Below are 11901 nucleotides of genomic sequence, written 5' to 3'. Positions count from 1 at the left end.
ATATTTTTTTAAAGCTACTTTGAGTTATTTTTTAAAATTTATATTGAAACCTGAGAAATAGAATATGCACTATGTATATGGCATGAATTTTACTAGGATTCTACAGCTCAGAAAGTGCTTTCACACCTGTCTGGTATCTAGATGAACCTCTGTCTACTAGTATTGGAACATTTCAAATGTGTAAGTGGTTAGTAGGTGAAAACACAAATAGCTGGCTTGTGCTTTCACCTGCGACTTTGCATATTTGAATGTCCACAAACAGTGCTTTCACACGTAAGTTTTAGAGTATCCCAGAAGGGCATAAGAATAAAAGAAAAAAATCAAGATTCATTGTACCATTAAAAATAGCCTACAGTCACAGTGTAACTGTGGGGAAAAGAAATTATTGAAGCATAGCTCAGGTAATTTTATGCTGATAGATAGTAAAGGCTGAACACATTCTGAATTATGAAATCAAAGAAAATAGTGGAAAAAAGAAGACTCTAGTAATAATAACTACCAGTGATTGGGTTCTTCTATATATCAGAACTATATTGAGAGCTTTACTTAAAAACAGTCTCAACTATAAGAGAATTCATTTATTAGGGGTTTAGCACAAGCTAGGACAACTTTTCACCATAGGCGCTATTATTTGCCCCATTTTGCAAACAAGAAAACTGATGTTTAGAGTTTCATCATCTTGCCCAAGATCACATACACTTGAAAGAGAAGTGTTAGTCAGATATAAAAGCCCAAATAGGCTGATGAAAGAGACTATGCTTGATAGCAGCTTCTCCATTATATTTTCATTTAACTGCTAATGTTCATCTTTTATGCTAGTTTTATTTCATAATTCTGCTTGAATGATTATTTGAAGAGACAGAGTGGGTAATTGTTTTCTTTCTAAGTATTTATCCAAAATGACTTGTTTAATAAGGTGAACAAATGCTTGGACTTACTGGGAGGGTGCGCCTTCCCGGAAATTAAGTGAAAGGAAAGGTCTGTTCCCCGTCATTAATACTTGATGTGGGATTTTAGTCCTTAGAGGAAATCCCATGGAAAAAGCAGTAGTGATGTCGAGAACTAATCTTCATTTTAATTGAAGAACACTTCTATTACAGAACATAGGATGAGAAGATGTGTTCAGCTTGTTTTTGCTTTTCTTTAAAAAGCTAAAAGTCTCTTTCCCAGTAGTAATTAAAAATTCACAGCAGTCGTGAACTGACTGTTGGCTTCCAATGACCACGATGCCGCTTCCTTGCGTGGATGATTTACTGATCTAAAGCGAAGTAATTCAGCACTGAAATTATCTTGAAAATTAAAAACCGTTCTAGATAATGAATAGTTTCCATTTCTACAGCACCAATTTATGTGCAGTTTTTACTATTTATGTATTCTTTTGTACATATACAACTTACTAACAAAAATGGTCTGATAGGGACTCCTCCTCAAAGAACAGTGTGCAATGCTCAGTTTCTAGTCTTAACTCTATAGACTTGAGAGTGGCATGCATTCATTCATTCATTCATTCAACCCAACATTTATTGAGAAGCTTCTTTAGGCATTTTCCTGATGGCAATGGGAAATAAAAAGAAAAAAAAATAGCCTCTGCCCCTTAAAGGATTTATTATTGTAGAATTGCAGTAATATTTTATTCTAATTCTATCTTTTTTATTTAACTGGTCGTATCTTAGTTTATTTAACCAATCCTGTGCTGTTAGATATTTAGAAAGATGACTTTTTTTTTTTTTTTTTTTTTGCTATAAAAGGCCTATTTGAAACACTCCTGGTAATAAATATTTGTTCAAGTTTCTGATTATTTCTTTGGTATGGATTTCTACCAGTAGAATAACTAAGTTAAAAGGCATGAAGATTTTAGCCTTTTAAGAAATTTGTGGAAAAAAAATAGGTACACCTGGCAAAATAGGAAAAAACAGTTGTATCATTTAAATTGCCACCAATACTGTGTGAGAGAGCCTTTCTTATACTATTTCCTTGCCAGCCTTAAGAAATTAGAACGTTCCACTAACTGTATATAGATCACTGATCTTTAAATAATCTTCAAAACTGTTAAAACTTTTCTCATTTTTAAGAACAATTTATAAAATCAAATAGCGCTAAGCAAACATCTTCAAATGACATAGATAGTTTATGTCTAACAAGAGATCACCCAGTTTTTTTTTTTCTTATATACCCTGAATTTTAGAGTATTAAGAAGTAATGAAAAGTGCTATCAGGTGGTTTGAGAAGTTTCTTTGACTAAAAAAGATCAAGATTGCAGCTGACTAAGAGTTGAATATTGACTTAAAAGCAAATATTAGGGGAAAAAATAGATCTGTATTGTCAGGGCTTATTGAATTTCATAAAAAACAGTTAGGATATTGTGAATTGAGTAGCAAAACATGATGTTTCGTGCTAGTGCATTTTATTTAAGCACAAAATGTCTACCTACAGAAATATGGAAAAAAAAATGCTGTAGCTAGGTTCACAGAATCCTATCTGCATCTTAAAGAGTGAAGTTATGGCATAGCCTCATGACTGACCTATAATAATCTCTCGAATCTATGTAAAAAAGCATTTTTGCGCTCCCCACTTTTGTATACCTAGCTCTTTGATCTCTTTTCTGTTCTTATCTCATTGGTTACACTGTTTCTTCCTAGAACCATTGGACACAGAAAACGCTTTGTCAGAGTGCCCCGTGGCCATATGTGGGTCGAAGGTGATCATCACGGACACAGTTTTGACAGCAATTCTTTTGGGCCGGTAAGTCATCACGTCGCTGATACCACTGGCTTTCGAAGGTAGGAACAAAAGTATGTCGATCACATCATTTGCCCAAGTGATCCAGCCAAGAATTACAAGGAGCTTCACAGTAGAGCTGTTTATGTTTGAAAATTTCCTTTTAAATATCATCAGAGATAATTTAAGCCATCCAGGTTCATGCGCGTGTATGTTGCGTAGAAAAGAACGTAGATGATTCAGTAAAGTATGAAAAGATGCTTTCAGCTGACGGCTGATCCCAATGAGAAGGTCTGCTGTCTTCCCACCAACGTGCTTTGTACCTTATGTTTTCAGTTAGTGTTTAACAGAAGTAACGTGTAAAAGACCTATAGCCAAGGATTTTTTATACCGTTTGTTAAAAATGCAAGCATCGTGGAAATCATACCGGTAAGTAACATTTCGTCAGCATTTTTTACTAGAAATGCAGATATTCCTGATGCCATGTTTATACTATATCTAAAATTAGTGGTGAAGCTGATATTTTATATATTTTTTCATTTTGAATGTGTACAGAAATTCTCTACTTACGAACCCCTGCAATAAGTCATTATCTAAAGCGAAGAAGCTTTCAGTTGATGAAAATTACACCTGATTTCTAGTTGCCTGTGTATTTAAGAACTTGACTCTCCATTCATTAGCTTTTCCTAAAGCTAGACATATCTGTACTTGATGTGTTTGTATTAGGTGATATTGAATATCTTCAGATACGTTTGCAAGAGAAGTGTATCCAGAGTTTTGTCTAAAACTGAATGTTGGTGGTCTGTATAGTATGATAGAAGAGATGAGATCGGATAAGTATATGAGTAAGTGGAAGAAAACTTTAAGAGATGACTCCTACCTTTTTTTCCTGGTTGTAACGACGATACAACTTTCTAAGGTCTTCCTCGCTTTTGAATCGTCTTTGTTACAAAATACAGTTTAATCCTTGTAGCGTATACCAAAGATGAGATGGACAGATTGGAAGTAGAGGTTACTTGCAATACGGTAGGAGCGATCGTTATGAACAAATTTAGCAGCAACTTGAAAGTGAAAGTAAATCTCCTGAAAGCAGTTTTTATTTCTCTCATTAATAATATCAAATCCATTTAATGCGTCATGTTTTTGGCCAAGTCCCCATTTAAAATGTTAGTTAACTTTCGTTTGGATTTTAATTGGTTAGGGTAGTGACTCTGAACTGAGGTGTTAAAAAGTGTTTTGTTATCAGTTGTGGGGTGTGTGGCAAATAATAATCAGTTTGAGATCGGTCTGCTTTTCCATTATTAATAAGTTAGAGCCAATGCAAGATTAGTGACATCTTTAATATTCTCAGCGAGTTGTGTTCCACGTGTTCCTTGTTTGGGAGGGAGAGGGACTGAGGTGAGTTGCACCCGGCTCTCAGCATATCAAGTCCGCCCTGCAGCCTCCCCCGGCTCCCTGTCCTGCTCTGGACCTCATAGTAGCATTTTGAACCTTTGAACTGTGAGTTTACCCGTGAAAGTGTATCAGGTAGGGAAATATCCTGTCACTTACATCTTTAAAAAAAGAAAGTGTGAGAACCAGGTATGAAGGACAATGTGATTGTGTTTATTACAGTAAGAAACTACAGTTTGCAAAATGTTGACAGATATATCACAGGTAGCACTCTTATGCCCTTTGGTTTACATCATGTTTGTAAACGAACCTACTTGTTAATTATAACTTGAACCAGTAATATGAGTCTGAGGTACAAAACTACTTTGAAATTTAGTGATTCTTTACTCCGTTTATATATATATATATATTCAGAGTGGCTTTTGATTCAGGGGTTGGACTAAGCTATAGATTTCCATTTACTTAACTCGTATTTTTTTTTTTTTTTTTTTTATTTTTTTTTGGTCAAAATTCGATGAAACTTTTCTAGAATTAAAGAAAACATTTGTTACATCACGGGTTAACCTATTTGTGTTTGATGAGTTATAACACATAAATTTTTACTTTTACAGTGAGCTCTCATGTTCTGTGTTTCAATAGCATTTATGAGTAGGAAAAATAATAAAAAGTATTAATGCTGACACTCCCAAACAAGTTTTAAAAGGACAGAGGGGGAAAATAGTGAAGTAAAGTCCTGCAATACTTATTTAAAGCTAATCTGTGACGTTAGAGTATAGCGAATTCTTATTGCATTTTCAATTTACGAAAGGTTATCTGAATAATATGTTAATTATTTTAAAGTTTTTATAAATCTAAATAAAAACTAAAGTTTTTTTAATTCTAAAAAACTAAAATAATCTGGAATTTTAAAGTGCATATAGACTTGAAAATTATTATAAGTTTTCAATAATTTTCCATTGAATACTTTTTGGCTTATCAATAACACACTTGGACATTATATGTGTTTCATATGTCCGTAACCTCTAGTCTTGCTAGATGTTTGATTACGTCTCCCCTTGAAAGCAGGGAATGTACTTTTCCTGGATGTAAACAACCTATCTCAAGACAGCTAGGATTATCTCTAGGGTGCTTATCTTGACTTTGTGGATATCGATCGAAGGCTTTACCCTTTGTTTTCCTCCAAAATAACTTCAGCGGTATATCCAAATACATTTAACATGCTTTAACTCTTTGAGTAGTAATTGTCGTAGAATCTACCCAGTTCATTTTAAATCATTGCCTACTGGTAATCCTAATGGAGCTGCCTATTTCCATATTGAAGTAGTATTAGGTATAATCTAAAGAAGAATTTAAAAAAAGAATGTCTGATTCTGTGTTTTCTTTTCTAGTTTGTTTTATCATTTCCTATTTATTTCTTAATAATTTAATTTTCTTTTCCAATCTGGCTTATTGCCATTATACGAAGCCTCTAGAGGGAATTAGATAGCTGTATGAGAGAAAGATGAATCATAGAATACAAATTTAAAAGAGCAATATGAAGTTATAATCACAGACTACATTGCAACAGAACGAGTTCCAACACCTGTTCTTTTAACTTGTCAGAATGCCTTCATGGGAGGCAACTAGTTAGTTGACTGTCTGATGAACATGGATGATATGTTATAACAAAACAGAAAATCAGATGACCTTGGTTATGGACCTTCTCAATCACTCAACTTGAATGGGTCTACGTTTCTTCATGTATAAAAGCGAGAGTTTCCTCTTTGACTCCATCTTAAATAGACAGTTGATAAAACGAGCAAATGTATTTATATGTGACTGTGTGGGAAATGTTTCAGTTATGAATATTGTGGAATATCTCAGTTCTAAACCTCTGAATACATCTTCATCACTCGATGATAGAAAACATCCTCTCTTCTCATAATAAGAATTCAATATTTATGACTTTCACTTAGGTTTGTAATGTGAGAAATAGCTTTTGTAAGTTTTCATTAAAATTATGATAAGTGTCCGGAAGTGTTTTTCAGTGTATAGTACTACTCGATTTTACCGGATTATGTATTAAAGATATCTGTTGGTTCGGATATGTAGGTTTATGATTGCTTGGAATATTTGAAAAACACTTTTCCTGGTCATTTTTTTTTCCTCTGTGAAAGAAATGGGTATCTTTCCCTTTATTATCCCTACTTCCATGTAAATGATATTAATATATTTTCTGTTGTAGCTATGTTGTTGTTCTTTGCCAGCAGCCAAAGTAACTGATTACTTAATGAATCTCCTGCTTGCTTTAAATTGAAAGCACAGAAAAAGCAATGTTTTTATTTGTACGTGTACATACATAGCTGTGAATTTTCAAATAGTAATTTTTAACTATTTCAAATTAACACTCATCAATTAAAAATGCATGTCATAGTTCTTTGTTCTATTTGTTATAAATATTCATTCCAGCACTTAAATTTGAAATGTTCTCATGGATATTCATTTTTATTGGTAAAAAATTCACTAATGTGACTTCATGGCCTCCGTTTAGCTTGTACATTTTCTGTCTTTGAAGCTTTTTCTATCATTTTTATCTAGTTTAAGTCATGAGCCACTAAGATACTTTCACTGTTTAGAGTATACTGATTTGTTGTAAGGAATATGTGTTATCATAGAAATTCTAGTTATTTAGTATCTAAAATTAAAAATTTATTTTAATTTCACTGACCAAAGGACATTAGGAAAAAAACTTTTACCTTAAATATTTCAAGGCAAAGTTAACCTTTCCAAGATGTATAAAAGTATTTTGATTCTTAGTTTTGTGATCATAGTGTCACCTTGCGAACAATTTGTGTGCAGGAACCATGAAGCAGAACTGAACAATTTGTGTGCAGAAACTATGCATGATATGCTGCTTCGGTCTAAGAATAGAAACTGCAAGTTATACTAAGCATGAATTCTTTTGCGTTCTAAGTCATTTGGAAAAGATCTAATCATTTATTTCATGATACCTAATTAAATAAAATATTAGCCCCGTGGAATGTTTTCTTGAAGGAAATATGCCTAAAAGGAGATGATAGTTTTAGGATAAACAAGTCTTAGAAATATTATTTATAATTAAATAAGCCGATGATCTGAAAGTGATGATATGTAAGAAAACGTTGAAAGGAAGATTAACATTCCATAGTATTCCTTTTGAACTTAATGAAGTTCGAAAAGTTTTTTACTTTAAAAAAAGTGGGAAAGTAAAGGAGAGGAAAAGTTAAGTTCATGTTTTCATATCATGCAAGCCTTTCATTTACGTCTTTGAGACATTTTTTAGCATTTACTGTTTTTCCGGATTGGTTTTGGCCTGGATTCTCGTGGGTGGAATGGATCAGGAGAGATGAGGATTGTATTGACTAGAGAGAGGTTGCTCGATGAGGTGATGCATGTAGGAAATGAACATTTTAGGAGGTTTACTATCTAGTCATCCCTGTTTTTAAATTTATTTCCTACTTTATGTGTTTTTTGGTTAACAAGAAATATAGTACGTTCGCTGTAGGGGCAGCAAAATAAGAATCTTGGAGAGATGTAAGTGGCTGGAAGAAAGAGAAAGAGCGAAGTTGTGATATTTTCGAGACCTCGTATCAAGGGAGGAATTGGGATGGCGTTTTGGGAGATGTTTAAAAGATTCAGAAATTCTAAGGGTCGAGATAAAAGTCTCGGCCATTGAGGAGTGACTGAACCTGGGTGTCTTCCCAGTCCTTTTGTCACTACCATCGAGAAGTGTCCTGAAGCCTACGCAGAAAGAACACGTAAGAGGGTCGATAGATATGACTGAGGTGTAACTCCTACCTGCAAGGGGAGAGACAAATAATGAGGCACTTACAACACAGAACACAGTATAACGAGTTCTCTAAGTTGTGGGGGAGGGGGAGGGGATGGGGAGCAGAGTGTCTTAGAGTAGACATTTGTACACTAAAAACCCATAAGAAAAAAAAAAAACTATGAAATCTCCTAGGAGGATTTGGTAAAAGAGAGTATTCTGAAATCGGTGAAAATGATCATTGGTAAAAATCTCGTATTGCATAAAAGCACTGTAGATCCTGCGTGTTTTGTGAATGAAGTGGTTTATGCCTGGAGTGGTTGATGAGTTTCAACTGCACTGAAAGCACTCTGCTTATGCAATACAGGATAATCTTGTGGACGTGTGGGATGAATTGACATTTCATTTTACTTATTGTTGAAGTGTTGCATTTTCCTTGTGTAAATTCTCTTGAGCAGCTAGAGTAACTTTTATTTAAAATCAGTCATTTTCAAATAAAGAGAAAGGTCAGTAGACTGTTGACAGGATCCAGGGAAAGTGTTCTATTCATATTTTCTTTGAAAAGTGATGCTTAGACTTTAATTGGTTACATTTTCTTGTTTTCTTGTAGGACATACTTTTGTTCATTAGAGCATTTTGTTAGGAACTGCCGTTATAATTAAAATATCTGTATAACCAAAGATAAGTAATTCTCAGGAAAAAAGAAAAAAGCCCATTCTCTGGAGCATTATTCAAAACAGAGAGACTGCAAAGAGAAACAAAAAGTCACTTAGGATAGTCAGCATTTTTAGTTGGATGTTTTATTGTACAGTTAGGACATTAAAAAACACGATTTTTTAAAAAGAGAGCATGGAACAATAGTGCCAACTAGAAATAGCGGTGAAGTAAATAATATTATCCCCCCCACACACACCGTGAGAGCAGACAATATCGGTTTCCATTTCTACCAAATCAAATTTTGTCTTCTGTCTTAATTATTCTGCTAGCGTGGAAATCATTTTCCACATGATTTCATTTTCAGATAGGAGAAATGTCAGCAGAATTGTCATTAGACTTCGTTACTTTGGCAGATACTGTTCCTTTGGGCTGTTCAGTTACAGAATTAAGCATATTCATTTTTTAGAAGTGTATATTTACTGACAAGAGGTCAGGAGCCAAGGTTTAGTGAAATATATGCAGTGTTATTCATTTAGCAATTTTTATAAAATCTTGAGATTTTTTGGAAAGTGAGATTGAAACCTTTATCTTATTATTTGTAAGGCATAATTGGTGACTACGTAACTATTGTCTTCATAGAAAAATAAAATGGAACACGTGAGGGACCCAAAAGAGGAGAAAAATTGGCTATTGCTTCGCCTAGATAATACAAACAGGGAGAACCTGCGGTTGGATGTGCTGTGATTTCAGGTGTGAGATTGAATTGCCTCATTTAAATGGACATCTACGTATAAAACACTTGCTGGGTAATTAATTACTCTCTACTTTACTTCATATGCCAACACCAAACTATGCAAATGACTTTGTCTTTTGACTAAGCTTCTGGGAGGTATCTTTCTTTGGAAATTTTTAATTTTCCTAAAGCTTATTGAGTAATCTTAAAAATGACTTTGTTTCATGTCGATATCTTATTGGTTATATTTGCTGAAATGACTTGTAAGAGAATTAGAAGGTCAGTTTGATTGTCAGTGACTTTGGTGATTATTTTCCATGCAGTGGAGCCCTAAGGAATCACTGTAGCTACGGTTTTAGATGTTATCCTTAGGAAGACCCATGTGGACTTGTAGTATATTAATAGAGGTCTAACTTGATGAATCAAACAGGTGCAAATGCAATTCTTTATTACAGCGGTGAGAATCAGAGCCATGAATTGTGTTCTGTGGATGGGGCATCGCAGGCGTCATAGCTTTAGCACAAAGAACAGCAATTCCTGTAATATGACATCTGCTAATTCTGCTCCAACCCATCCTCCCATCACTAGGATAATTTCAAAAAAAAAAAAACTCTGATCACATTATGCCACTTCTTAAAACAATACCATCAGCCCACAGCACCCATCACACTTAATGAGGATATGCTAGAAGCTTTCCTTTCAAATTAGAAACACGACAAAAAGATCCGTTCTTACCACTTCTATCCAACATTGTGCCAAAAAGGTCATTGACAGTGAAGGTTAAGGCCAGAAAGGGGAATAAGAGATGTAGAGATTGAAAAGAAAGGTTCCAGATTGTTGTTGTTGTTGTTGTTGTTTTTTAAATATGTCATTGTGCACTTAGAAAACCCAGGAGAATCTGCAGAATTGTCACGACGGTTCTTCCCATTTGCCAGCGGCGTAAGAGCTATCACATATAATAACCAAGCTTGTCTAGACATCAACAGACAGGAAAACCCAGTTTTGTAGAATTTGCCATTCAAAGCAGCGATAAAAACCAGGGTAGTGATTACTGCCGGAAGGGAAGGGAAAGAACACGATTGGGGGGTGGGGTGAACAGTGACGCCCTCTTAACTGGTGCTCTCATATCTTAAGCAGGGTGATGAGTAGATAGGTGTGCGTGCCTTATATAATGGTTTATACCTTTTGTGTCTGAAATACAATAGAATATTTTTAATAACTGCAAAACCAAAAATATTAAAAGTTGACATCAGCAGCTACGTGTTGCTCATAGCGGGTCTTCGCCTAATATTTGTGAGGGGGCCTAGGGACTGGGGGTCCGCGTAACACATATCTAAATATTTAATAGCTATAAATCGAATTAACAAACTGTCAGATGAAATGTGTTCCTTTTTCTTAACATGATAAATATACTTTCATACAGCTAAAACCAGTAAACATATCAGAAATGACTGAATTTAATTATTATTATCATATCTGAATACGCTGCCAAAAGGCCTGTGATGTTTGGAAGAGTAATTCAGTAAAAAAACATATAATTTGTAAATTATTATATGTTTACTCATAACATTTTTCTGACCTTCATTTCTGTAAAATCACTGTGTTGTTATAATAAAGATTTTAACATAATTTGCATTCAATTTACAATAACTATATAAATGATTAAAATAATTATTTTGCCTTTAGAGTATAGAAAATGTAAATGTATTTATCAAAATGTAAATAAAAAGTAAATGTAATGTCTTCAAAATTTTCTAATTTTTTTTGTAAAACGTCAAAGTACCTTTTAAAAATCTAAAGGCAAAATAAAATTACTACTAATGAGCATAAAAGTTATATCAAAATGACTTAAATAAGTATTTAAAGAATTAATTAAACCTTATTACATATTTTTATAAAAAATAAATCTATGTACCGATTGCGAGTTAATTTTCCATGTGATCATATGTAAAGAGTCAGTATTATGCTTCATTAATTTTATATCCTGAACTACACACATACCAATTTAAGAGGCACTGAAAAGCCATTTAAATTTTGGGGGTTGGAGGGTAACGGGAAGAGGCATGTCAACAAGACTGATTTGGGAAAATTATGAATGAAAGATTGGACTGCCAATAGGCTGCACGTAGAGAATGCAATTACTTGATGATAGTATCAGTTCAAGTGGGAGATGATTAGTCCCTGGACGAAGGTGACAGTAATAAAAATATGAAGTGGATTGATTTGAGAGTCCTCAGGAACCAGAAATTGATTGGCTATGTATTGGATTCGGCTCATCACATCCGGTAGAGGGATCTTCCGGCTGAAATACTGAACTTCCCTCGTACTTACCTATACTGGATCGGAATTTAAAATTAAGTGTGGGGAATTTAAATCACAATGATATTTTTGTGATTATTTTTATGTGGAAGACCCAAAGACGGAGGTGACAAAATACTGTCTCCGAGCTTCTTTAGTTTGCAAAGCGCTGGGAGAGATCTTTGAGCTGGTGGTGTTGCCTGCCTGATGCTGCCTCATGATGGTCATCCAGACCCTGGAAGGGACAATAGAGTCTTGCTTGTGACCCATGAAAACTTATAGGCTAGCTTTCATCCACCGAAATTCTCTTCTCTTA

General features: G+C 34.2%; 1 protein-coding gene across 5 annotated transcripts in view; it reads left to right on the top strand.

Annotated features, from left to right (window-relative positions):
• Positions 1-11901, top strand: part of IMMP2L (inner mitochondrial membrane peptidase subunit 2) — a 690748-nt gene that overhangs the window by 598953 nt on the left and 79894 nt on the right. For 3 of the 5 annotated variants that reach the window (XM_023537460.1, XM_023537462.1, XM_023537461.1), the window contains 2 exons: positions 2640-2742; positions 3445-3788. In XM_023537460.1, the coding sequence (XP_023393228.1) occupies positions 2640-2742; positions 3445-3528 (187 nt within the window). In that variant the 3' untranslated portion in view covers positions 3529-3788. Of the gene's footprint in view, positions 1-2639; positions 2743-3444; positions 3796-11901 lie in introns of those variants that run through there. The other 2 variants (XM_023537464.1, XM_023537465.1) reach the window with 2 other exon arrangements.

This window comes from Pteropus vampyrus, unplaced genomic scaffold, assembly GCF_000151845.1.
Source record: "Pteropus vampyrus isolate Shadow unplaced genomic scaffold, Pvam_2.0 Scaffold192, whole genome shotgun sequence".
NCBI classification, from domain to species: Eukaryota; Metazoa; Chordata; class Mammalia; order Chiroptera; family Pteropodidae; genus Pteropus; species Pteropus vampyrus.
Note: the sequence above shows the minus strand (reverse complement) of the source record. Positions and strands in the feature narration are given on the sequence as shown.